The 26,287-nt window shown below is 56.9% G+C and overlaps 2 protein-coding genes across 9 annotated transcripts in view; one reads left to right on the top strand and one right to left on the bottom strand.

Annotated features, from left to right (window-relative positions):
* DNMBP (dynamin binding protein) overlaps positions 1-6,806 on the top strand; it is a 33,257-nt gene extending 26,451 nt beyond the window's left edge. For 6 of the 7 annotated variants that reach the window (XM_083843236.1, XM_083843238.1, XM_083843237.1 and 3 more), the window contains 11 exons: positions 601-748; positions 1,108-1,125; positions 1,732-1,931; positions 2,271-2,401; positions 2,646-2,750; positions 2,966-3,094; positions 3,522-3,854; positions 4,306-4,488; positions 4,566-4,764; positions 4,861-5,315; positions 5,620-6,806. In XM_083843236.1, coding sequence (XP_083699362.1) covers positions 601-748; positions 1,108-1,125; positions 1,732-1,931; positions 2,271-2,401; positions 2,646-2,750; positions 2,966-3,094; positions 3,522-3,854; positions 4,306-4,488; positions 4,566-4,764; positions 4,861-5,315; positions 5,620-5,805 — 2,087 coding nt within the window. In that variant the 3' untranslated portion in view covers positions 5,806-6,806. The remainder of the gene's footprint in view (positions 1-600; positions 749-1,107; positions 1,126-1,731; positions 1,932-2,270; positions 2,402-2,645; positions 2,751-2,965; positions 3,095-3,521; positions 3,855-4,305; positions 4,489-4,565; positions 4,765-4,860; positions 5,316-5,619) is intronic. The other variant, XM_083843235.1, reaches the window with a different exon arrangement.
* Positions 6,807-7,556: 750 nt separating this feature from the next.
* On the bottom strand, positions 7,557-25,610 carry ABCC2 (ATP binding cassette subfamily C member 2). Of its 2 annotated transcripts, XM_083843233.1 has the most exons (34): positions 25,446-25,610; positions 24,882-24,986; positions 24,493-24,666; positions 23,921-24,046; positions 22,276-22,410; positions 21,736-21,858; positions 21,333-21,388; positions 20,686-20,917; positions 20,199-20,371; positions 19,600-19,777; positions 18,960-19,214; positions 18,409-18,474; positions 17,818-17,955; positions 17,504-17,650; positions 17,143-17,227; positions 16,817-16,883; positions 16,524-16,650; positions 16,151-16,327; positions 15,859-16,026; positions 15,358-15,544; positions 14,396-14,528; positions 13,845-13,950; positions 13,327-13,546; positions 12,722-12,876; positions 12,048-12,203; positions 11,746-11,945; positions 11,041-11,167; positions 10,524-10,625; positions 10,286-10,429; positions 9,559-9,717; positions 9,160-9,326; positions 8,549-8,743; positions 7,984-8,149; positions 7,557-7,896 (listed from the first exon to the last, which is right to left on the bottom strand). In XM_083843233.1, exons 1-33 carry the CDS (start codon positions 25,593-25,595, stop codon positions 8,020-8,022), a joined length of 4,863 nt encoding a protein of 1,620 aa, XP_083699359.1. In that variant the 5' UTR covers positions 25,596-25,610; the 3' UTR covers positions 7,557-7,896; positions 7,984-8,019. The 2 variants fall into 2 exon arrangements, with proteins under 2 accessions (XP_083699359.1, XP_083699358.1); XM_083843232.1 differs by having other exon boundaries at positions 7,557-8,149.
* Positions 25,611-26,287: the final 677 nt, after the last annotated feature.

Below are 26,287 nucleotides of genomic sequence, written 5' to 3' on the forward strand. Positions count from 1 at the left end.
GGAGAGTTTCCTCCCTGCTGGTCCCTGTCAGTGCTCATCAGTCCACTGGTGAAGCCATGAAGACCTGTGTTGCCCCGTGGGTCACTCCCTGTCCTTCCCTGGCTCCTTCCCCAAAGAGTGCCCCACTCCTCACACCTGCACAGCCAGCTCAGGCCCTGGGCAGCCCGTGCCTTTGTTCCCCATGTGGCTCTCCGCTCCCAGTGTCACCGACCAGTCACCCCCTGGAGAACTGGATAAGGTTGAGGTCTCTCTGCCTTTGGTTCCTGGGGTCCCTTTGTGGCTCCTCAGCTAGGTAAACAGTCCCCTCAGAGCCTGAGTGAACATGTCCTGGTGAGTTATCACGACATGCCCTTGGTGCATGGCTTCCCATTTCTGTCCCCAGTTGCCCACACCACCTGGTCTGTAGTGACAGTGAAGCACGCAGGATGGGTGGGCATGCTGAGGGTGACAAGGAGACATCCTGGGTGCTCCCGTAACAATGTCCTCTCAAGCTGTGTGTGTGGAAGGGGGACGCAGAGTGTCTCACCATGAATGCAGCATGGTTGTGGAAGGCAAGGGGGGCCTGGAGACACTGACGTCCCACTTTGCTGCCGTGTGCAGGGCCGGTGTTTCTGGCACAGCGTGCAGAGCTGGAGAGCGTCTACAGGGTGTATTGCCAGAACCATGATGAGGCCATTGCACTGCTGGAAACTTACGAGAAGGATGAGAAGATCCAGAAACTACTGGTGGACCTGCTGGATAGCCTCAGGTTGGAGCCTCTTGCAGTGGTGGCCATCAGGCTGGGGTAGGGGGTTCACTCCTCAGCGTCCCTGCCCCTCTGCCCCAATGCACAGGGGCTGGGACACCTGTAGCGCCACCAAAGTAGGGAGAAGGCAGCATGCCCTGGGTTTAAGGTTCTTATTCCCCAAGCGCTGCACCACCGTGGCTGGTGAAGAAATGAGCCACTTTGCCTGCCTCGGCATATGCCACGTCTCCCGCTGCCACGGGACAAAGCTGCCATGGCAGCGTCACTGTCACTGTGGGAGGGTGCTGGCTGCGGGAGTGCACGCCTGCTGCACCGTTAACCTGTTGCTTTTCTTTGCTTTTTGGCACTCTGTGGGCCGGCAGGAGCCTGTACAGTGAGTGGTAAGTGCCTCCTTCCTGTTAGTCCCCGCTTGTCCGTCTGTCTTGGCCTGGCTGCTCCCTCGTGACTCACCTCCCGCCACCGGCTGGGCGCATGTCTGGGGGTCCTGCCTGCGGCACGGTCGCAGCAGTGGCAACGGGTGGGCTGTACAGTTAGGTGGTGAGGCGAGGGGAGGTCTTGGGCTGAAAACAGGTTTGGGGAGCCACCAGCCCCAGGGAGGAAGGAGAGCCCCGTGCTGGCTGCGGTCCTGAGCACAGTCTGCCTTGCATTGCGGGCCAGATCCAGCAGTAGGGTGGTGGGATGGAGTCTGAGGCAGGTGGAGCTCTGGTACATTCGAGGCTGTACCTGTGTGGGGTCCCACAGTGGGTCTGGTGATGGAGAGGGTCCTGGCTGGGAAGAGTCACCTGGTTTTAGTGAGGTCTGGAAACCTGGGGCTGATCTGAAACCACTGCGGGTTCAGGAGCACAGTGGGTTTGGAGGTGAGGGTGGCCTGACTTAGGAAGTACGGTGGATTTGGAGGTGTTGGTGCTCTGGGTCTGATTGGGGTCAGTTCAGGGGGGCAGAGCTGGATTGAAACCTGTTGCATCTTCTTTGTCCCAACTTCCCAGGGGCTGCACAAACTACATTAACCTGGGCTCCTTCCTCATCAAGCCAGTGCAAAGGGTGATGCGGTACCCGCTGCTGCTGATGGAGCTGCTGAGCGCCACCCCTGAGTCTCACCCTGACAAGGCTCCGCTCACAGCTGCTCTCCTTGCAGTCAAAGAAATCAACGTCAACATCAATGAGTACAAGCGTCGGAAGGACCTGGGTGAGTAGCTGGGTAGAGCTGGGGTACAAGGGGCAGGAGCTGGGTATATTGGAGTCTGTCAACTGCATGGTCCTGGAGGGAATCTGACCTCAATAAACTGCGCCCTCGCAGCAGTGCCATAAGAGAGCTGCTTTTAAAAATCTAAGCATGAGATACAACACGCAAAGGATAATGTAGTACACATCTGACATGAGCTGTTTCTTGTGATAGTGATATGAAATGTATGCAATTGCTGAATACATAGCCATGAAATGCAAACAAGAATGATAAGATGAGAATATGTATTTAATGTTAACATTGTGCTGATAAGGGTTCTGATTTCTACTTCAATCTTTTTAGTGCTGAAGTACCGGAAAGGGGATGAAGATAGCCTCATGGAAAAGATCTCCAAGCTCAACTTCCACTCTATCATCAAGAAATCCAACCGTGTGAGCAGCCACCTCAAGCATCTCACGGGCTTTGCACCCCAGGTAATGTGCATCACCTGCCAGGTACACTTACACCCTGTGGTGCTCAAGGAGATGGTGGTACCTGCTGACTCCCCACATCCCTTCCCCAGGGAGTAGTTCTCATCCAGGCCAGCAAGGCAGAGTGAGCTTAGGTTCTGAACCACCCGTCTCTGCTCCCTGGCTTGTGGGCAGGAGGCCCCACATCTCCCACTCCGGGAGGTGCCAGACTCCTGCATTGCCTCCCTTGAGCCCTTTTCTCTCACAGCTGAAGGATGAAGCCTTTGAGGAGACAGAGAAAAATTTTCGGATGCAAGAGAGGCTGATCAAGTCCTTCATCAGGGACCTTTCGCTCTACCTGCAGCACGTCCGGGTGAGTCTGGGTGTGATGTGGGGCTCGCCATGTGCTGCCCCTCCTGCCTGCATGGTGCGTACCTGCAGTACCACGTGGCAATGCTTCTGCCCTCAGCCCTGCCTGGGGGTTGGCCTCTGGGGGTCTGGGCTGCCCCAGGAGCGTGAGCCTGCCCTGGGAGCCCCGTTCCCCTGGGTGGCAAGCGTGGCTGTGCTGACTGCGTGTCCCTGATGCAGGAGTCAGCCTGCATGAAGGCTCTGGCAGCGGTCAGCATGTGGGACCTGTGCATGGAGAAAGGCAGTGGGGACTTGGACCAGTTCCAGAAAGTGAACCGGCTCATCAGCGACCAGCTCTTCTCCAACTTTGTGAGTGAGCCTATGTCCTCGCGTGCTGCAGGCACCCCTCTGGGGCTCTCCCACCCGTGGGTGGCTGCACGGGTAACGCAGCCCAGAATAGGTGTGAGCACCCCCATTCAGCTCTTGCCTCCTGAGAGCTTTGGTGGCTGTGGGTTGAGGTTGTGCCTTGAGCATGCCTGTTAGGTACACATTTTTTTCAGCCCTGCCAGAAGCGTAGCATTCTTCCTGTAGCGTTTTCCATGCTAGCACATTTATGTAGGGTTATTGCATAATATGTGTTGGACGGGACCTCTGGAACTCTGGTAGGGTGCCATCAGGGAGGTGGACCCTGTGCTGTCCTGGGGAGGTTGTGTACCAGAGGGTGAGCTGCTGGTGTTCGAGGCATGTGAGGAGAGAGCTCCTCATCTCACCTGCTCCCTGCATCTCTGCCCACCAGAAAGAGCGGACGGAGCGGCTGGTGAGCTCGCCGCTGAACCAGCTGCTGAGCATGTTTGCGGGGCCTCACAAGCTGGTGCAGAAACGCTTTGACAAGCTCCTCGACTTCCACAACTGCACAGAGCGAGCGGAGAAGCTGAAGGACAAGCGAACGCTGGAGGAGCTGCAGTCGGCCCGCAACAACTACGAGGCCCTTAATGCCCAGCTGCTGGACGAGCTGCCCAAGTTCCTGTGCTTCGCCAAGGAGCTGTTCGCCAGCTGCGTGCGGGGCTACGCCGAGGCACACTGTGACTTCGTGCGCCTGGCCCTGGAGGAGCTGAGGCCCCTGCTGTCGGTGGGTTCCTGGAGCACAGACAGTGCTGCAAGCTCAGTGCAGCACTAATCTCTGCGCAGGGCTTGTCCCCGAGCTCTCCCGCACTGCAGGGGGATGCTGCTGCTGCTGTTTCAGTCCCTAAGTGCCTCAGGGAGGGTTCCCATGGGATTCTGTCAGGGCAAGGATTGTCTAATCGAGATGGGGTTGTGTGGGGAGGTGGTCGAGGTGGGACTTGTGCTCTTGCTGCTCCGGGAGCAGTGGCAAGGCAGCGTTTGCCTGGGAGAACATCAGGCCATGAGCCTGGGGATCACGCAGAGCTGTATCCAGACAGTGCTGCAGGTCTGGGCCTGATTGAAGTCACAGGCAGGGCTCAGAGCCCCTTTTGGCCTGGGAGTTGGCATGGTCGCTGCTGTAGCTCTTGGCTACTTTTGGCAGTAGCTTCCATCTAACTTTGACCATGCTCTGGTTTCAGTTGCTGAAGGTGTCTGGCCGGGAGGGGAACCTCATTGCCGTCTTCCAGGAAGAGCACAGCCGGGTCCTCCAGCAGCTCCAGGCCTTCACCTTTTTCCCAGAGTCCCAGGCAGCTCCCAAGAAGCCTTTTGAGAGGAAGACCATGGAGCGTCAGTCTGCCCGGCGGCAGCCGCTCGGTGCCTTGGTGAGTTCCCTCTGCCCCGTGTCGGGGCTCACCAGGGAGCCTGGGACACTGTTCATGCCTGCCTTGTTCCTCTGCAGCCCAGCTACCTCCTGCAGTCGGACGACATCCGAGCTGCCCTCCTGGCCCGCTATTCCCCCGACAGCCTCTTCCAGGCAGAGCGCAATTTCAATGCTGCCCAAGACCTGGATGTCTCGCTGCTGGAGGGAGACATCGTGGGGGTCATCAAGAAGAAGGACCCTATGGGCAGCCAGAATCGCTGGCTCATAGACAATGGGGGTAGGTGGCTGCTCCTGCCCTCGGTGCCTGCTGCGACTCCCCTCCTCTGGTCCCCCAGGTCCCTGATCTGAGCTCCTTTCCTCTCCGTCTCCGCAGTGACCAAGGGCTTTGTGTACAGCTCCTTTCTGAAGCCCTACAACCCGCGCCGCAGCCAGTCGGACGTCTCCGTGGGCAGCCACTCTTCCAACGAGTCCGAGCACAGCAGCTCCTCCCCGCACAGCAGCACCACGCTGACCTTCAGCCCCAGCGGGGCAGCCGTGGCCTTCACTCAGAAACCCCTGCAGGACTCTGCCTCCCCAGGAGACCCATACCAACCCCCACAGTCCCCTTCGCAGACGGACTCCCCCTCTGTGCCCCAGCTCAGCTCTGGTGACAGGACGGAGAGGCTGGAGGCTGGTGTGGTGACATCTCCACGCCGCTACAGCCGCCCTGAGCCAGGCTACAGCCCCGGCCCTCGCAATGGGCACCCCGCCAAAGCGCGGCTCAGGCCTGTGTCCTCGGTGGAGGACAGAGACTCCGGGCTGGAGAGCAGCGAGTCAGAGGGCAACCAGGTGAGCTCTCAGCTGCCCGGGGGGCGGGGGGTGCCGAGGGCCGACCCTCCCCTCGCTTGGGTGGAGGCTGAATCGTCCTGGCCATGACGAGGGAGAGGAGTGAGGTGGAGGTTGCTCTGTTGCAAGGGGCTGAGGAGGAGGAGACGTGCAGAGCCACAGACCAAGGCTGCAAATGGGTGGGCGGGTGGGGGAAGCTCTGGCTGTGCCTCGGTTTTCTGCAAAGCGCTGTGCACACATCCTGTGCCATGCAGCATCGAGGCTGCGCTGAGTGCCTGTCTGACCGACGCCTCCCTCTGCCCAGCAGGTCTATTACGCGCTCTACACCTTCAAAGGCCGAAACACCAACGAGCTGAGCGTGTCAGCTAACCAGAGACTCAGGATCCTGCAGTTTGAGGACATCACAGGCAATCGAGAGTGGTGGCTGGCCGAGGCCCACGGCAAGCAGGGCTACGTGCCCTCCAGCTACATCCGGAAGACAGAGTACACGTGAGACAGGGGGCAGGAGCCCCCACCCTGTGCCTTGGGACTGCCGGGGGCCCTGCAGCCTCCGCTGCTCACCCCAGGGGGCTGAGGCTGTGCCTCCTCACAGCCCTGCAGTGCTTCCAGCCCCACCGCGCTGGCTGCCATGGGCAGGAGGAAGCGTGGGCTGGCAGGGCAAGCGGCTTGCCTGAGGGCAGGGGTGAGTTGCTGTCACCCCATGCTGTTCAAGCCTCCTGCCTCCAGCCAGGAGCGGGGGAGCAGAGCATGGGGCCATGCCCCAGAAGGGAATGACTCAACCGAGGCTGAGCTGCTGTGGATTTTGACTGTGAAAGTCTACTGCTGAGTCCATCTTTAGCGTTAAAAGCAACCTGTGAACGCATTCCCAGTGCCTTCTCAGCAGCAGCAGGAGCCTGGTCTATCCTGTCTGTGCAGGACCTCAGGGTGGGACATCTGTGCTGGCCTGAGGAAGCTGCTCTGAGGATTGCTGTGAGTAGTTCAGCTTCAGAGCCCAGCCTTCAGGAGCACCCACGGCAGAGCCCCGATGGGTGCTGTGTCCATGCGCTTGGTCTCCCAGGAGCTGGGGCCTCTCTAAGCTTTTCTAGCTTAGAAATAGAAACCCCTACGGGCGGTTGTCCAGGCTATTGGGTTCTCAGCTCCCAGAAGAGCCATAGACCCTGAACACCATCTTCCCTTGTCAGCACAGTGCCTCCAGTGTCCCAGACCCGCCTCTTTGCTCTAGCAGGGCTGCTCTGGGGCAGGGCTGAAGGCAAAACACAGGCTGTCCTGCAGCCTCATGTTCTGGGGCTCTGACCAGGAGTGCCTCACCTGTGCCTGCTGCAGGGCACTGGAGATGGTGCTTATGTTCTGGGAGGGATGCGGTGCCCTTTGCAGGGGTGGTGTGTCTTATGTGCTGCTGCCATGCCCTGAAGGAGGAAAGCTCCCTTCTCCTTGGGGCAGTGTTTGTGTCCCCTGTACTGCTGCTCTGTAAATAAACGTTTGCCCTTGTATACAGGAAGCACCTGTGCAAGTGTCAGGAGAGATGAGAGGAGTGCTTGGTGCATGTGTGGCTGTGCGAGTGGGGCGGGAGCAGAGCTCACAGACCTCATGTGCATCTTGCAGGGCCATTTCCCTCTCGGTGGGGTGCGGCATGCTTCTGTCCTGGTGTTTTGTGCCAGCCGCAGCTCAGGCACTAGTAAAGCCTCACAGCAGAGGTCTTCATGAAGATGAAGGGATTGCCCCTGCTGTGCTACGTGACTCAGCTGGCGCTGAGAGGCTTGCATCCCTCCTGCTGTTTGCTCTGCTGTACCTGTCTGGGCCAGTAGGCAGCGCACACTGGCAGGGGCTCCCTGCATGCTGAGCCAGCAGCCATCAGTGCTGCAGCTCCAGGCTTGGATGGCCAAGAACAAAGAAAGGTCGCGAGTCTGTCGACAGTAAGCACCATGTTTTGTATGTGCAGGGCAGTGTAGCGTGCATATGTGCCCACCTCTCTCTGACTTGTGTGCACCAGCACCAGGTAGTGGTTACAATAGCCCCAAGGACTGCCTTGTTCATTGCGCTACAGTCGAAGGGAGCTGTACCCGCTGAGAAGGCAGGTAGGCCCTCGCTCCTCCACCTCCACCACCTGTCATGTTCATGGCTGGGGCTGAGGCCTGGGTACCCCTGTGCCACTTGATTTGGACTTCCCACAATCTGTGTCTGCATAACCTCAGCGTACCAGCTTCCCCCAAACGCTCGCCAGGCTTTAAGCTAAACCGAGGCTTATTTAGCATATCTTAAAATCAGACTTTTAGTTGGAAGACGAAAGGGTTACAAGAAGTAAATAAATTATAACATTCACTCTTAGATTAAGCTGTAAATTTGATTCCACAATGCTACAGCATCTCTCAGCTAGGTTCCCATGGTATAATGAACACAAAAACTAAGACCCGCAAGGGGCTGTGGTCTCCCTGCCTGATGTAACTTTCCCCTCTCTACTGCGGTAAGTTACGCAGCTCCAGACCCTAGAGCACAGAAGGCAGTGTGGCAGCAAGGGTAACAGCTCAGGTCCGTATCTTCTGTCCCTGACAGCCAGAGAAGCCACTCTCTCCCCTTCACTTCCCAGCTGCAGAGACACAAGTTCCCAGGCAGTCCAGCTGCAGGGAGATCCAGGTGCTGGGCTGGTGAGTCCGAGCAGGAGGGAGCTGCTCACCTGCACGCTGCTCCACTCCACTTACATCCGCTCCACCTACAGCGTGGTGGTTTCAGTGTTCGTGATGCCAGCGTCCTTTGCCATCGCAGAGAAGATGCCCTGCTTCTGAAGGAGCTCCTCAGGGCTGTCGTATTCCACAATCCTCCCTGCCTGCATCACCATCACCCTGGCAGCAGGGAACAAGAACACCTGAGCTCCCACAATCCGAGCCAATGGTGCTGCTGGCACCAGAACTACAGCCCCGCTGGCACACTTTCCTTCTACTACCCCGTTAGGTGGTTCACCTCTCAGGAGAGAGGTGAGGGCTCTCAACCCTGTGCTGGGGAGTGAAATGCATATGGTGTCAACAACCCCACTACGACCTGTCGCTGTAAAGGGTCCCAAAAATGTTACTCCTCACGGCCGTCCTTCCCATTCTCTGTTCTGCTTTTCTGGAGGCTCTGTATATTGCTGTTCTGGGCATTGTAACCACGCTGGACCCTCCAGCTACAACCTTGTGCCTGCTGCTGGCATCTCCCTCCCCTTCCTAGGAGCCCTGAGCCTCATTCCCCTTATCCCATGGTACCTGTTGCTGTCCATGATGGTGTGGAGGCGGTGGGCGATGGTAAGGACAGTGCAGTCAGCAAACGCGCTCCGGATCGTTGTCTGGATTAAGTGATCCGTCTCCAGATCTACAGCTGCCGTTGCTTCATCCAGGATGAGGATCTTGGCTTTGCGGAGAAGGGCCCGGGCCAGGCACACGAGCTGCCTCTGCCCAACGCTGGATGAGGTGGGGAATGTGAGTCACCAGGCAAACAGGTGGTGCTGAGGACCAGCAGGGCATCTGCGAGCCCACTCCCACACGCCACCCTGACCCCACTACCATGCCTGCCCAGCCCTCCCTGGCTTTGCCTCAGCTGGTCATCTGCTGTCCGAGCACCACGTCCCACAGCGTCTTCCTCTCTGGGCCAGCAGGGAAGGGCTGGCTCCCAGGCAGTGAGGATCAGCCCTGACTCCTGTTTCTCTCACCTTCAGTCCCAGAAGCTCCTGTGCCCTCATCCCCGCACACCCACTCTGCTCGAGGGCTGCTCTTCTAAGACCTTCTCAGGCCCCCCACCCCACCACTGCCATCATACCCTCTCTCCCAGGACCAGGGGAAGGGACAGGAACAGGGCATGCCTCAGCTCCTCTGCTCACCTCAGGTTCTCCCCTCCCTCGCTCACAACATGTTGCAGCCTCTCGGGAAGGTCTTGCACGTATGCCTTCAGGTGAGCCAGCTCCAGGGCCTTCCAGACCTCTTCATCGGTGTACTGGTCAAAGGGGTCCAAGTTCATCCGCAGGGTGCCGGTAAAGAGCACGGGGTCCTGTCAGGGACAGCACAGCGTGTTCACGTCGGCCATGGCCATTCCGCAGAGGCGATGGCTCCAGGCCTGCCCGCCCCAAGTTTGGCCACAGGCCGTTCGCCCTGCTGCCTGCTCCTGGCAGGGGCGGAGGTGAGGGGATGCCCACAGGCCCTGGGCTCTCCGCAGCACCCGGGGATGGGCTGCCCAGGGCACAGAGCCAGGTGAGGCCGTGCAGCAGTGGGATGCGGCTCACCTGGGGGATGACTGTGAGGTTCTGGCGCAGGTCGTGGAGGCCGATCGTCGCTATATCCACCCCGTCGATGATGATCTTCCCTCCTGCAGCCTCCAGCACCCGGAAGAGGCAGTTGGTGAGGGAGGACTTGCCAGCCCCGGTCCGGCCCACAACCCCAACCTGTGGAAGGAGGTATTTAGACCCGTTGGCAGGGTTGAAGAAAACAGGGCAGGTGCTCTTCTCTTGGTGTGGTGGCCCTCCCTTCCCCCTGCTCCCCAGCACGTCCCCCCTTGCCTCCTGCCAGTTCCCCCTCCACTCCTATGGGAAGGTGTGTGGAGCTGGTTCTACCCTGCAGCCCTCCAGCCCCACATCCAGTTCGGACAGGGTCTGTCTCCCCATGTCTTGGTCCTCTGTGCCATCCCCATAGGCAGCTTTGCTGGCTTGTCTGCACCACAGACTGCCTGAGGGCCTGTGCTGGCTGCAGCCATGAACCTTGCTCCCCCAGCAGTGGGGCTTATGCAGGCTCAAGCCACAGAGTGTCAGCACACCCAGGCATGGGAGCAAGCATCTGCAACCACCATCTCCCAGACTATCTCCTTTGGTCCCTTCCCTGCAGCTCTGGAGTCCCCAGGAACCACATCCACATCACCATCCCTCCCCAGTCCACAGACTGGAACAAAGAGAGCAGAACCAACTTCAATTCAGAGTCACTAGGGAAAGGGTGCACCGCAGGCAGAGAGGTCCTCACCTTCTCGGTACTCTCAATATTGCAGGTGATCCCCTGAAGAACCAGCTCCAGTTCAGGTCGGTAACGAACTTCGTAGTCAATGAACTGGATCTCGCCCTTGCTGGGCCAGCCGTGGGGCGGACGTTTTTCTGTCACCCATGCAGCCTGGGGGCACAGGAGTGTTAGGGGGCTGCACCCTGCAGTCCTGGCTTGCACCGAGCTGTGCAGCCGGTGTTTGCCCACACCCTGGTCTCCTCACCTCTGTCTTCACCTTCGTGTATTCATGTACCCGTTCCACAGCCACAATGTTCGTCTCCAGCTCTGAAGACATCCGCACCAGCCAGTTCAGTGTCTGGGTCACCTGCACGGCAGCACCAGATGACACAAAGCTCAGCGGGACGCAAGAACAACCACCTCCCACCGACAGCTGAGAGCTCAGGGACACAGCCTGGGCACGAGCATCCCTGCCAGCCCCTATCTTTCCTCTCACCAGCCATAGCCCCCTTTCCCCAGCCCTTCAAAAGCTTTGCTGCGGTGTCTCTGATCCACAGAGAATGTGCTCCTCTCCACGGCAGCAAGCATACCCCTCACACTGGGATGTGTGCTCTCCTGGCTCCGAACCGGTTCCCAGGGATTGTCCACCCCAGCAGGGAGACCCCCAGCTAATCCCCTCCCCACATGTCAGAGCTGGATGCAGGGCAGCGTCCCGCAGCCAGCCCAGAGCCATCAGGGTATCGCTCCCAGAAACCTGACAGAAAAAGCCTTCATTGACTCACATTGAGGGCGGAGGAGATAGAGAGACCCACGATGCCCCCATCCAAAGTGCCTTTCGAAATCACAGCTAGAAGTGCAGAGAAGAAGACCACCAGGCTCCCAACGAACTCCAGACGGATGGCCAGCCACCTGCACAGGGAGAGCACGGCCCACCAGTGAGACCAGCATCCCACCAGCAGCCCTGAGCACCCAGCCCTGAGCTCACCATACATGTGGTACCCGCCCCTACACAGCGTGTTGTTTGTGGCTAATTCTGCAAGCTCTTCCGTCACATCTGTCAGTCCCTGTGTCTCACATGTAACTTCCAGTGCTGGTAATGCTGTATCAGAGGAGCCGCAGCTGCACAACCCTCGCACACACAAAGCATCCAGCCAGACACACACCAACAGCGGGCAGTGCCCCCATCACACTCCCACCTGGCCTGAAGCATCAGCTTCTTCCCAGAACCCAGCAAGAGTATCGCAGTCCTCAACAGCACAGACCAACCTGCCCAGGCTCTTGATACTTTATAGGGACCATACTCTACATTTAAAAGTCACCCTAAAAGGTCTCCTTCCCACAGATGGTGGTCCTATCCCAAGCTCCCCCAGTACAGACCCTCAGAGCATGTCCTGAGATAAAGAGGGAAGACTTCAGCATCTCAGGAACCTACCTCAGGACCAGAGGCCCCTGGATGCAGAGTGCTGTGGCACAAGGAGCAAACTCACCTATTTGAGACAATCCAGGAGTAAACACTTTTCTGATTGATGTCCATTGTGCTCTCATTCTGCTTTAGGAATCGCTGCTGGTGTCCATAGGCCCGGATGACAGAAAGACCTGACACTGTCTCACCGAAGTGGGAGTAGATGGGAGACCTGGTGACAGAGTCCAGACGCCGCAGCTGGCGTGACGTGGAGATGTAGAAGCGCTGAAGCGAGGGACACAGCTCAGTTATCAGCACAAACCCCGGCAGCGACAAGGGTACTGCTCCGAGCAGGGCAGAAGCTTCTCTCAGGCCCCAGTTACTCACCAGCACAAAATAGTAGAAGATGCCCAAGGGAATGACAATGATAGTGAAGAATGGGGTAGCCAAGGAGATCATGAGCAATGTGCTAATGATAGCCATGAAACAGGAGAGCCAGCTGCGGAAGGACATGGGAATGGTCTCATCTACTGTGAAGATGTCCTAGAGCGTAAAAAGAAGCAGGGAAACACAGTCAGTGACCCCAGAGAGACGAAGGGATCCAAAGATTTCACACATATATGGTTCATGAGGAACACACATATTTGTTCATGAGAAACAAAGAGTGACAGGGCTGACTCCAGGTCCACGTAGGTGTACCCAGGTCTCCAGCTGGCCATCATCCCTCTTCTAGCTGGGTATCCAGCTAGAACACTCTTCAGTTTTTCTACATCCCTCTTGACCAGGTGGCCCCAAAACAGGACATAATATCCAGCCATGGCCTCCCTTGCACCAAGCAGAAGAGAAAATAATTTCCTGGGATCTGCTGTCCACTCTCCTCCTAGTAAATATAGCCCAGGATGTGGTTTACCTCATAGGCAGCCGTGCATCCACCATACCTTCTACTCCCTTCCAGGCCTCAACCTGGACGCATTTGTGCAGTGCTGAACTTCAGCAGGGATGTGCCACTACCCAACGCTCTCCAGACCAGCCAGAACACCTTCTTCTGGGGATTTTCTTACCTTGGCAAACCTATTCACAATGCGGCCAGTGGGGGTCGTGTCAAAAAAGCTCATGGGCACACGCAGGATGTTGCTGAGCAGTCGCTGATGCATAATCCGGGAGGCCTGCACGGCACCGTGAGCACACAGGATAGTTGCAAAGAGCAGGAAGATAGCTGTAAGGAGAGCACGGGGTGGTCAGCACCAGCTTGCGTGTGACACTGGCCCCCTGTCAGTCCCTCTGGCTCATGGGACACATCAAGCAGTGATGAGGCATCAAGATGTTCCACAGAGACCCTCTGTGACAATCCTGCACCTCATCTTCTTGGAAAGCCCCAGTAACTGTGTCCCACCACAGGGGAAGAACACTAACCCTTTGGGAAGGCCGTGGGCACTGGCACAATCTCCAAGCTGGTAAAGGACTGCGATCCTCAACATAAGAGGGCAAAACAGTCTTTTTGGGTCAGTTTACTTTGACTTCATGCTCGTATCCGTACCCAGTCCAGACAGGAGCAGGAGGGAAGGCTGTCGCAGGCAGCTGGACACTGCTGGCTGCAGGCCTTGCAGGCCTTATCCCTGCTGGACCCCATCACCGAGGCGAGCGGATCCTGTGTTCCCACACTCACCTTGTGACACCCCCAGCGCCCCGAAGACGCCGATCCGCAGGTCTCGCTGCTGCACGGGGTAGGTCTGGTTCTGGTAGCGCTCCGCATCGTCAGTCCAGGCGCTGAGCCACAGGTTGGTCCCCACGTAGGCGACGTACTGTCCGACGTAGCCCATGGCAACCCAGAAAGAATACCCCAAGCCAACAGCACGCAGGTACCGCAGGTACATGGAGAATTTCACCTGTGGACCAGTTCAGTTCCAGCCAGGAACAGCCAACACAGCCTCGGTTTTCCACCCTCACTGCCCACAGTGCTGCCCCCACACACGTCCACCCTCCACCACCCTGCACTAGCAGCCTGTCCCCCAGCCAGGGCCACCTCAGCCACCAGCTCCAGGCAGCACTGTCCCCTTTGGTGCCACTTGGCTGCAATGGGGCCACAGAAAGCTGGAGCTGGCTTCTCTGGGCCACAGCCAGGGTCTTGCAGGACTGAGCCAGGGCATTATGCTGTCCCTCCTACCCTTTTGCCATCCTCCTCACCTTGCCAGTTTCCACAGCTTCCTTCTCAATCAGCTGCTGGCCCTTCACTTTCTTAGGGGGCTCCTCCTGGGGCTTCTTCCAGGAACTGGTGCTCTTTGTACTGAGGCTGCAGGGAGATGATGGGCACCGTTAGTCACCGGGTGCTGCATGGCTCCTACTCCCCCGGGGGTCCAGCCCTGTGCTGCACTGGGACACTAGCCTTGGAGCCCCGTGGGATAAAAGTCCTGACCTGCACAGCTTTGAATGAGCTTTGTGGAAGCCCTAGGCATTTGCAGCTGTGAAATCAGAGCCCTTGGCCCCAAAAGCAGAACCAGCCCAGCAGAAGGAGTTTCAGAGAAGACCACAGGGTGAGGCTGTGACACAACGATGCAAGTAAAGGCAAGATCAGATGCTCTTTACCCAGCCTAGCTGGTGGTGGCAGAAGCAGACAGGAAGGCTCCCAGTCCCTTCTCTGCTAGAATCCCCCCAGTGAAGCCCCCAGGACCCCTGGTCTCCTAAAGAGCAATGCAGGAGCCAAGGGAGAGAGCTGAGGGCTCTGGCTGAGTCCCCACCTGCGAATGAACTCTCTCCGATGGATGCTGGCCTCTCGCTTCAGCGTCGCGGACACCACATCATCGGGCCCCTCCTCCACACAAGGCTCAAGAGTTTCATCACTCTGCTCTTCAACCTCTCCTAAAGCAACAGCTGCAGACACAGGGGTGAAGGAAGGCAGGGTCAGGCACTGAGGAGAAGATCCCATACACCACAGATCTACTGCACTCATCTCCACCCCACGCTCCAGGCTCAGGCTGCGTCCTCCAGCCACACATCACACCCCTTCCAACCCTGCTGCAAGCCCCACCACAGCAGGGGGAGGAAGAAATCTGCTGTGGAGGGAGAGCTGTCAGGGAAAGCAGGGCTAAAGGCCTGCACGGAGGCAGTTCCTGCTGCTGACTTCTCCCGCAGAGCTCTGTGCTAGTTTAGGAGGTGCAGGACCCGGTAGGACATGTCACTCCAGTTTAGGAGCACCTCTCTGAGCTGAGAGATGGATCCTGTGGGGACAAACTGGGAACAGCCAGGCTTCAGCTGGACAACTGCGTTACCAGTGTTTAGCCAGGGCTGAGCCCTGGCAGGGTGAGCATCTACCTGACCTGGTGCCACTCCTTTCCGTAGGACTGGGGGAGCTGACAAAGATGAAATGTTATCCAACACCACGTTCAAAATAAACTAAAGGATCTTCCTCACCCCAGCATTGTTAAAGTGTACAGCTTGTTGCCACATGAAACTATGGGAGCCATACACATAAATGGCCTAAAAAGACAGTAAAACATTAGACATCCTTTGGTGGCTGTTCACAGTAATACCTGAATGCAATTCTTTGGCAGAAGGCCCTTGAGCTGCTGATTGTGGGCAGCTGGGAAGGACACACAGCAGCCACAGCTGGGGCCTGGACTGGATAAATAGGGTCATGGGGCTTTCACAATCTCAAGACACACACATGGCCCCTTCACCTGCTCAGTAGTGTTCCCAGTACCTGTGGTATTTTTCTCTGCAGCCTCCTCCTCCTGGTTGCCATAGGAGTTCAGGAACTGGGCAAAGGCCCCCCTGTTTTCAAGCAGGGTGCTGTAGGAGCCGTGTTCAGACACTGCTCCTGCCACCAGCACCACGATGTTATCAACCTGGGGCAGGAAACTGATACCGTGTGTCACCAAGATCCGTGTCTGCAATAAAGCGGCACTGCAGTTGGAGGGTAGTGAGCATCAGAACAACCCCTGCCCCCCAGCCTTCACCCTGCAGGCTCTCTGTCCTCTAGCTGGGGACCTCTATTTATCACTGCCTGTCTGTGGGGACACAGGGCACCCCTCACTTCTCCACACCCCTCTAGGGATCCACAAGGACTCTTCTGCCTACTGGAAAGCTGAGGGACCCTTTCTCTGTCCCAAGCAAGCAACCCCAGCCTTCCCTGGATGGCCAACACAGTGCCAGGGTCATTTCTACCTGGCCTAGTCCCAAAAAGGAGGACACGAGTGCTCACCTTCTTCTGCAGCAGTCCTTTTGGCCCCAGCACGTGCTCGAAAAGGTACTTGCCCACATGAGCATCCACGGCAGAGAGGGGGTCATCCAGGACATAGATGTCCGCGTTGCTGTACACTGCCCGGGCCAGGCTGACCCGCTGCTTCTGGCCCCCACTCAGGTTAATGCCCTGAAAGGGAAGGGACCTCTGTGAGCCCTGGGCTGGCACAGGGATATGGCTCTTTCTTCTGCTGCATGTGTTTGCCCCACAGTTGTTCACCCCCACCTCTCGTTACAGTGCCCAGAGCAGATACCTTCTCTCCAATCTCCGTCTGGTCCCCTGCGGGCAGCAGTTCCAGGTCTGGGAGGAGGGCACAGGCCTTGATGACCTGCTGATACCTCTCTTCATCCAGCTCCGACCCAAAAAGGATGTTGTCTTTCAGCGTGGCATTCTGGATCCAGGCCTGCTGGGGGACGTAGGCCAGGGAGCCCTGGCAGAGAGACACAGAAGGGGTTCATCACCAGGGCACCAGCCTGAACACGGCCACCTCCCACAGCTTGTCCTTGTCCTGGAGCCCCTCTGGTACCAGCCTGGTCCCTGACCTGGGAGGCTGCACAGTCACCCAGTGCCTGCCTCACTGCCCCCTGTGAGCCCCGCAGCCCCTTGTGCCAGCCAGCTCCTCTCACCTGGATGTTGATGTGTCCCTTGATATTCTCCATCTCCCCCAGCATGGCTGACACCAGGGAAGACTTGCCCGAGCCCACAGCGCCCACCACAGCCACCAGGCTCCCAGGTGTGATGTCCAGAGTGACACTGCAAGACAAGAGCGCGGAGTAAGCAGCACTACCAGAGGAGCATCTCAGGGGGGTGCACCTCTAGCAGCACTGTCAAGGGGCGACTGCCACCCCCAGCTAAAAGTATACAAGGGAGAAAGACCCTCTCCCCACCCCTGTGGCCCCACACGACACAGAGCGCTTACTCTCTTATCGCAGCGTTGCCATCCTGCTCCCAGGAAAACGTGGCATCCGAGAAACGCACAGCGCTGCCTGTCAACACAAAGACACCTCAGGGCTGAGGAAGCCCTGGGCTGCCTCGTCCCTGATCCCAACCCAGATGTCCCCAAACCCAGCCTGCACAGCCCCCAAAACCTTCTGCACAGCCCTTCACCTGGTTCCGTCTAGTTCCCACCTCTCTAGCTCTATCTCCAAACTAGCTCAGCCCCTACTGCCCCATGGCCACACTGCTCAGCGGAGCAGGGTTGGGCCAGCCCATGACCCACAGGGACTAACACAGAGGTTTGCCTACCTGAAATGGGGTCGTGACGAATAGCTGAGGTGTCCAGCTCTTCTCCGCCCAGGTACCGCTCCAGCCTCTCCGTCGAGACATTGGTCTGTCACGGCAGAAAGAGGATGGCATGGCTGGGTAGGCTGGCAGGAGCCCCATAAGAAGAGCACCCCATACACACAGCCCTCGCCCGAGCAGCAGCCCCCACCTCTGAGCCCCAAGCCTGTGTCACACACACAAGTGTTGTCCCACCCTATTGCCAGCAGAGTCCTGTGCACATATCCCTGGGTGTCCAGGGCCCGGATCCATCACACATCCGAGCCCCACGAGCTGGTTTGGATAGAGGTACCACGAGACCCTCCTGCACCGCGTGAGCACTGACCTGCACCAGGGAAGAGAGGACCAAGGGCAGCATGGCCATGGGGAAGCGCAGCACGTTGAAAAGGGAGATGGCAGTAAAGGCCTTCTGCGCATCCAGGACATTGTTCTCATCCACCAGTACGTAGACAGCAAAGCTCGCCAAGGACACCTGGGACAGGTAGCAGCAGAGAAAGCCACCATCAGTGTGGTCGGGTGCCCCTTTGCTCCCCCTCACTGCACTCCAGCTGAGGTTCCCCATCTCTCCCACCCCCTCGAACACAGCCCAAGCCCAGCTCCCAGGGAGATGCAGCTCTTCCCAGGCCCTTCAGCACTCACCAGGAAGGGGGCACATGTGAACACGAAGATAGAGATCGACTGCAGGTAGGTGAAGTTCAGCAGGTCCTTCAGCTCACGTGCCCGGATCTCATTGATTCGCTTCTCAAAGGAGGGCTCCCAGGCAAAAAGCTTCAGAATCTGTGGGGCAACCAGGGTGAGCAGGTGCTGGCCTCACGGCAATGCCCACCCTCACACCCAGCTCACTGGCAGCCAGCGCCTTGCTCAGAAGCCTGCTTGCCCACTGCTTTCCCCATGGCTCAGAGTGCTTTCCTACAGCATTCCCATTCCCCATCCTTGGTTCACAGGTCACTGTGAGCCTCTGCCACCACGGCACCATGCTCACCACCATGGCTGTCCAGGAAACCCCTGGAACACCCTTTCTGTGATGTAAGTCTTGTTCCAAGTACCCAGGGCTCCTCCCCAGCCAGCCTTTCACAAGGGAATTTAGGGACTGAGACTTGGCCACCCCAGAGACCCCAGGCCAGACAGTAACTCTGATGCTGTAGGGTTATTGGGGTGCACTGCCTCTGGTACAGTGCACAAAGGAGAGAGGTGCAGCAGCTTCTCAGGTGTCTGCACTCCACTGCTCACCTTGATTCCATTGAGGACTTCAGTCATTATTTTCATGCGCTCATCTTTGTTCTTCATGTTCCTCACCTACAAAGAGAAGAGCCACAGGTCATGTCAGCATCTAAACCAGGCAGAGCTCACCCCTGGAAATACACCTGGGCTGCCCCAGGGAACAGAAGGGGAGGCTCCAGAACCCAGAGAAGTAACGAAGCTGGATGTTGTCTCCCTGGGACTCTGGACATCCTGGTAAAAACAGCACCCTGCTATGAGGCAGGAGCTAAAGCTTTATTTTATGGTTGGTAATACCTTGCTTTCAGTCCTCAAGGCTGCACTCAGACCTGTTCAAGTTCAGCCGTGATAGCAAAGCAGATCTCACCTGCCTCCTGCTTATCTCAGGTGCTCATCTCCCCCTGGCTTAAGCTACAGCCCCCCCAGCCCAAGTCAAACTTCCTAGCCTGGGAAAGATCTGCAGCATAACAAGGCAGGCGAGGGGAGTGTGGAAAAGGAGTGGGGAGAACAAGAGCAGGCCTCTGGAGTGGGAGGACAGGGAGAAGATTGCCCCCACCACTGACCTGAATGGTTTTGGCCTTGGCAACCAGGAACCCATTGATGGGGACGAGCAGCACCATGACTGCGATGCCAGCCAGGACAGAGGGGCCCAGCTCTCCCCAGAGGAAGACGATGGACAGGATAATTTGTAGAGGGGATGACCACAGCTGGTGGACAAAGTTGGCCATGTCCATGAACCTTTGGGCATCGGCCGACATCAGATTCACAGTCTCTCCCACCGTGGACTCCTTGCGGGTGGCGCTGGACATGGTGAGTGCCTGGAAAGAGAAAAAAACAGTCACTGCAGGGCTGTGGGAGCAGCCTGGCGGCCAGCAGAATGACACGAAGCGGGGCATTAGCAGGGTACTAGCAGGCCAGGCTGAAACTGCTCCTGGTGCTTCTCTGCTGGTCATGGGTGCTCTTGTCACTGCCTGCACAGGGGGACCAGCAACACGCTGGGAGCAAAGCAACATGTCTAAGGACAGGAATACCAGGGGCAGCTGCCCTAGGTGTTGCACTGCTCTGAACAGAAACCTCTCCTTGGTCCCTGGTAGCCATCAAACACGCAGTTTACCCCAGGTTGCTTGGGCAGGCAACAGATGCCAGATTCCCCAGCACAGCTGGGAGAAAGCCAACCGGGGGTGGTGACAGGGCCATACCAACCTTCTTGTAGATGGCAGCGATGAGACTGGCACGCACGTTTGTGCCAAGATGGAAGCACAAGTTGAAGTACTGCTGCAGGCAGAGGGACTGGATCAGTGCCGTCAGGAAGAGCAGGATGGAATACAGGTAGCCTTGCCAGGCAAACGCCTCCTCATCTGACACAAAGGCGATCAGCAGCCTGGAGGGCAGAGTGGGCCATGAGACACCCACCCTCCTAAGACAGCCCCAGGCAGGATGCTCCAGACCAACAGAGGGAGAGCAGCCTCACAAGGGCAGCGACAGAGATCCTGCTCCACACAACTGGCTCGACACACAGCAAGCCGGGGCCCCCCGCCTCAGGGAGACTATTTTGAAGGATGTCAGGGGCAAGATTTCATCCTTAGCAGCTGGCAGCCAGCTCAGATCTGTTCGGTTCTTCACTAAACTGTAACCCAAGACCTTCTCTTATCTTTGCCGAGGGCGCAAAATGTCACCAGGGTGTGGGACTGGGAGAGGTGTGTGTGTCGTGGTGGTGGGGTTGGAGCTGTGCACAGAGGAATGTGGTGGGGCTGGGTGCGAGGTCAGGAGAGTGCATGGACAGGGAGTGAGGAATGACTCACTTCAGCAGCTGGGGGCTGACAAACACAAGTCCATCGTGCACCAGTTTGAAAGCCACTGAGAGCAGGAGGTTCTGCCAGAAGGTCTTACAGAGAGTTTTCATCAACCAGCCCCTGGGGTAATCCTTGCGAGGGCCTTTGGCACCCTTCTTCTTCTTCTTTGGCTGTTTCTCCTCCTAGAGGGAAGACGACACAGAAGTAAATGGGTGGGTTGTGTGGCTTCTTGCACCTGAAAGGATGCTTCCAGGACAGCTCCACAGCCCCCAGACCAGGTTATCTTGTCTTGAGGGTGGTTCCTGTCCTTCTGTAGGGCAGGAGGATGGAGACTTTCCTGGTCTCTCAAAATAAGGGGATCTCCTGAGGACTGGAAAGACTTTGTCATGGGTCACCCCATCCTTGCCAATGGCCCCACAGAATCAAAGTGGGGAAAACCCAGCACTGGGGCTACAGGGAGCTGACACTATTCCCACAGGTGAGGGAAGGGACATACCATCACCAAGACGTCTTGGCTCTGGGCCTTGCTCATACTATTCCCGTGGTCTGGGTCACCTTCCCGCTGTCTTTTCTTGCGTTTCCGTTTCTCCAGTTCTGCTTGGGCCTTCCTCACCGCAGTCTTCATGTTCTTCTCAAAAGTACCGTAAATAACCTGTATCTTGTCTTTATCTTTCAAGTCCCAGACATCCTCAATCTCTAAGGGCTTGCGATAGCCCTTGTAAACCATCCTGTGGGGCAGAGAAATCTCCCCTTAGCAAGTCTCCCGCGCTACACCAGCATGAGAGTCCGTGTCGCAAATTGAGAGCTTTCACACCCAGTCTGGCCTTGACAGGGAAGAACAACAAACCCAGCTCCCTGCAGCCAAGCCCCTGCTTCATGTTCACGCAGCCTGGTATGGCTGCAGCTTCTCCTCCTGCTCCCAAGCAGCTTTGCAACTTCTGTGCCACATGTCCCAGCTGTGGCAGACTGCTGCTACCTGCAGGCTGGGCCCCGTGCACCAGGTGCCAGTGCACAGCAAGGCAGGAAGGGTCTGAGCTCAGGCTGCACAGACAGCATCGAAAATGACATCTCTCTCTGCGCTGGCCCAGCGCTAAAGCACCCCCGCATTTCGCCAGCCCAGACCTCCCGTGGAGCCCTGCTCACCTGCTGTACCACTCGAAGGTGATGGAGCTCAGGAAGGAGGCTGTCACCTCTGGATTCTAGGGTACAAAGCAAAGAAAAGTGGGTAACAGGGCATCATCAGTGCTGAGAACACGGTACTGACAAGCATTGCCTTGGCACCCCAACCCTTAAGGAACCCCAGAGGTTTCAGCAGTGCCAGCTCCAGCCCCAGGGAAACCCTCCTCACAGCCAGAAGTGCCTCCTCCTTGGGGACACGTGCAGGTGCCCCAGGCTGCAGGCTCCAGATCTCCTTGAGCCCCTTGCTGACATCCCCCAGCCTCACACAGACATCTCTGCAGCCTGAGGCAGCCCACCCTGCCCTGCACAAAGCCAGCCGGGATGTGACACCCCGAGTCCCGCACCCACGCCTGCCTGCGCCTCATACCTTCTTTGTAATTTCCTTTGCTTCTGGGGCAACGTCTGAGAAGCCTGAGAGAAGGAAGAGCAGCAGCTGGAGCCCGTAGGAAATGAAGAAAAGGACAAACCTCGGCACATCGGAGATTGAGTCCTGCAAGAACGCAGAGCCCAGGGTGACTCTCGGGGCTTGTCTCAGAGCCACCAGGCCCTCAGTGGCAGAGCATCCCCAGGACAGTGAACCAGGCCAGGCCCAACAGAGCAGTTGCAAAACTTGCTCCAGTCCCTGGCTCAGCTTCCCTTCACCACCCCTCTTTCCTTCTCCCTGACCTCCTCCTGGAAGTCCAAAAGGGGATAAAATAATCCCAGAGAGTTTATGCTTCCTCAAAGGGAGTGGGTGAATTTAAAGAGTAATTCCTCTTCAGGCCTCTTCCAGTCCCCCAAGGTTCTTAGGGCAACTGGGACCCCAGTGATACCACTGAGGGCTTGTCAGGGGATGAAGTCTGCAGGAACTTTCTTTGGGGGCAGAACCAGACTGTTGGGAAGCACCCAGCTTCCTGCCAAACCCGACCTGCAGTGCTCTCCGGACGAGTGACTGGAACGGTAATATCCCACAGAGCAGGGACAGAATCCAGAAGAAGAAAAGTATCCCCGAGTCCCTGCGCAGGCAGAACCGGCGTGTGTCATGGATCAGCAGGACCAGGAACTAGAAGGAAAATCGGTCTGAGCTTCAGGCAGGGCAGCAAGGCTAGGTCTGCCCTTTAAACGTGTCTTTGGGGCATGTGTCCCAGGACATGGGCACACATGGTCTTCTGGGATTCACTGTCCTGAAGACACTGAGCTCGCTGCCAGTCCTATAGGAGCTTCGGACTTAATTGCACAGGGCAAAGGTTTATTTCAGAAAGATGTAAGATCAAACTCCATACAGAAAAAAAAAAAAAAAAAACACAAAAAAAAAAACCAACAAGGTCTGAAGGCACCCTGATGATACAGCAGTGCACTACTTCTCTTTTTAGATTTTTAGACTTGCTGCGAGGAATGGATATTGAGCATCACTCTGTCTCCTGAATGTTGCCTCAAAACCTGGTGTTAAAGCCAGATCTAAGACCCAGGCAGGGCAGTATCTCTGGGCAGTCCCCTCGGATTAAAATTTCTCATAAACTTAGCATGTAAAATCAAATGACATGACAAAAGAGCAATTGTTAGCAAACTGGGGTGTTATGTTTGCTTGTAAGTGTAGCTCCTAAGTTTTATGGCTTTGTTAAGACTGCTAGAACAGCCCATAACTTCTACAAGATATCTGCTACTTCTGTGCATGTTCTGTCAAGCTAACAGCCTCTATGTCCTTAGTTTCCCAGAGGACCCATCTCACAAATCTTTACTCACAAACCAAATCTTTAATCACAAAACTTCAATCACAAAAGTTTAATCACAAATCTCTTCTGCCTAGGAATTCTGTAGCGCTTCTCAACTCTTCCCACAAAATTCAGCGGTTACACACGAGAAACTGAGATATCAGAGCAGCATGCCATGGACCGATGCCCATACTGTGCTATCAGCCCTGTGAAACCCGTACTCTTCCCTCCTTGACCTACACCTCACCCTACTGCAGCTTCACCCCTCAGCCCGGCTGCTGAGACACGCAGCTGGGGCCCTTGCTGCTGCAGGGCATGAAGCTGGTTATGGATGGCACAGCTGATCCCAGACCCCTTGGGAGGCTGCGCCTGCCTGAGACGTGTTATAAAAAAAAAAAAAAAATCCACAGTGTTTTGCATCCAGTTTCTGGGGCTGGCCCTCAACACTTACCTGAGGAGCAGTCAAGTCCTTTCTGATGTGCTCAGCCCGGCTGCCACGTTGCCCATAGCTATGCCTGGTGCAGAGCTCTCACTGCCCCATCCTGCCCTGCCTGGGGCCTTCCTTAAAGCAAAGGGTCACAAAGGCCTCTGGCAGAAAGCTCAGCCATGGCCACAGGCACCCTGTCTATCCCAGTTGTAAGGAAACAGGAGGGAGCACCACACAGCCAGACACCCACCCTCAGCCTGTTCCCTTGGGCACCTCCCACACATATTGAGCCCCTATCTCCCCGGCCCCTATCTCCCCGGCTGTTTCCCTGCAGATACAGCTTCCCCCTGATCCCCGTGCTATGGAAGTTTTGTGCTGCTCGTCCCTGCAGTCACATCCTGACTTTCTGGTGACGACGTCCAGCTAGCGCTTACCCAGGTGACCATGTACAGGCTGGGGTTTGTGTACTGGACAGCTGGCGGGGAGTCCTGCCCTGTGTCCTCCAGAAATGCCAGCGCCAACTCCGCCACCGCCGTCAGCACCAGCAGCACACAGAGCACCTGTGCGGAGAGGGGAGCAGTCGTGAGGGGAGACCCAGCCCAGCGGGTGCGCTGGGCACCACTGGGAGACAACACAACGGGGCGAAAAGCACCAAGCCCCATAGAGCATTGCACCCCTCCAACCCACACCTGGCTGGGAGAGCCTTCTAGGGCTCTTCCATGGGAGCACTGCCATCGTTTTAAGCTCAGAGCACAAGAGCTCACAGGATCAAGGGCCACGACACATACCTAAGCCCTTCCTGCGCACCCCAGCCCTATTATCCCCTCTGTCCCAGATACACCTCATGATGGGCTTCCCTTTGGGTACCCCCAGCCCATTGCTCCCTCTCTCCTACACTTCCCATCTCCATTCTTCACCTGACTCCAACCCAGAGGCTTTCCACTCACCACCCCTTCATCCCAGGCTGCTCCAGCCTGCCCTCCACGCGCCCTCAGCCCCACTCAACCTGCTTGAAGATGTAGAGTTTGGTCAGAGATGATTTCTTCTCTTTGGACCTGCACATGGGCAGGAGCTGCCATGGAGTGAAAACCCAGAGGAAGCCAAGGGGGATCCAGACCAGCACAGTCTTCTGGAAGCACTCCGGCAGGTCAGCATCCGGGCGAGTGAGGTACGAGGCATTCTGTTGACGGCAAGGACAGCCAGCCAGGTCACTCGGGATCGCTTGACCCTCACCTGGCTCACAGCACAAGAGCCAGAACTTCTAGGGCTCCTATCCCCAGTTTCCATCCCACTGCAGCCGCAGTCCTCCACACCCGCTCTCCCGATTTACTGCTCTCCCCTTCCATTGAGCATCCTGCCCTGACGGGCAATGGGGGCCCCGACGCAGCCACTCACCCAAAAGACAGAGCCGCAAAACTTCTCCAGGGCTGCCGACATGGCTCGGTTCAGGAGAGACAAGACAGCAGCTCCTTCTCCTCGCTCTGCCCGGTTGTGAGAGTCCTGGGTGGATACGCGGGATAAAAGTCCCCACACACCCTCAGCTGGTGTTGGGATAAAATCCTGATGGCACACAGTTAATTATCAACTTGATGCCATTGCGTAAGGCCACAGACCAAAGCAGTGACCAAAAGGGCCTTGGAAAACCACACAAGCCCCAGGGAAGGGAAAAAGAGGAAGCCCCAAGAAAGAGAAGGAAGGGAAGCTGCTGTCACAGAGCCACGGCAGGCTCTGCAGTGCAGTCATTGCACAAGATGGCCACTGCTCTGAAATCACAGCCTTCGCCGGTGTACACAGACAGGCTTGTGCACAACCACGAAACCGCCTTGGTGCAACAAATCTTTCCTTCCAGAACAAGCCTGCTGAATGCTGCCAGAAAGTCAAGAAAAGACTGGCGCCTCAGGAGCATTTCCTCACATGCCCCACCAGCAGGGATGCCCAGGACACCAGCAGCGCCCAGACCTGCCAACCTGCCGAGTGTGGCAGCTGAGCTGTCCTCATGCTGCAGTGGCCTTCGCAAGCCCCCAGGATCCAGGTTCCTTCTGCCACCCTCTTGCCAGCAGATCCTGGAGATTTTCCCAACTTCTCCTTTTTCTTCTCCCTTTCCCACATCTCTGTGCTCACTGAGCACGCAGCTGTGGGCTACGGCAGTCGGCCAACCACAAAACCCAAACCACTTTCCATCTCCATTCTAAGGCAACCCCCGGTATCTGAGACAGCCAGGAGACCACTCCTGAGGAGGGGGACTGCCACTAAGTCATCACCCTGCTACTTAGACAGGTGGAGGTGTAGGGTCAGGTGGGGATGGTGCTCTCCTAAGGCTAGAACAGGATTTCCTTTGTCACGCAAGCTTTTTTAGGTAAAAGGGAAAGGTACAGGGACTGAAAGGATTCTGCTGTCTCATTTGTTCAGTTAGTAGCTCAGAAGTCAAGGGTGATACAATGAATAATTGCTCAGGAACAGCCCCCTTGCCATCAACAGCAGAGGAAGGTTCAATGTCTAACTTACTGGTTAATTATTAGTGCCTTGTCTGATTAAATCCTCTTCAATTTATTTATTTATTTATTTTTTAGGAAAGCTAACCTGTGCTATGTCCTCCAGGCCAGCACCAACACTCTGCTGATGAGAGCAGCAATCTGATATGTTAGACAAGAAAGCACTGAATTGAATCACCTTGTGGTCCACACCATGGTCTTTCTTGTCACCCAGGCTCACAGCCTTACCTTCTGAGCAGTGTTAAATTCTCTTTGGCCAACAATACCACACTTTCTCTGTGCTCCCCGTTTTTACCCACATGTGGTCCA

Source organism: Anser anser (assembly GCF_964211835.1).
Source record: "Anser anser genome assembly, chromosome: 7".
NCBI lineage: Eukaryota > Metazoa > Chordata > Aves > Anseriformes > Anatidae > Anser > Anser anser.

What these genes read in the sequence shown, in the direction of transcription:
- ABCC2 (XM_083843233.1), bottom strand. Translation starts at nt 25,595, where the DNA reads ATGTGGGAAAGGGAGAAGAAAAAGGAGAAGTTGGGAAAATCTCCAGGA. An exon ending in ATATTGAGAGTACCGAGAAG is followed by an intron (nt 9,718 to 10,285) that starts GTGAGGACCTCT and finishes CTCCTTCCACAG; the next exon opens with GTTGGGGTTGTGGGCCGGAC. An exon ending in GAGGGAGGGGAGAACCTGAG is followed by an intron (nt 8,744 to 9,159) that starts GTGAGCAGAGGA and finishes CACCTCATCCAG; the next exon opens with CGTTGGGCAGAGGCAGCTCG.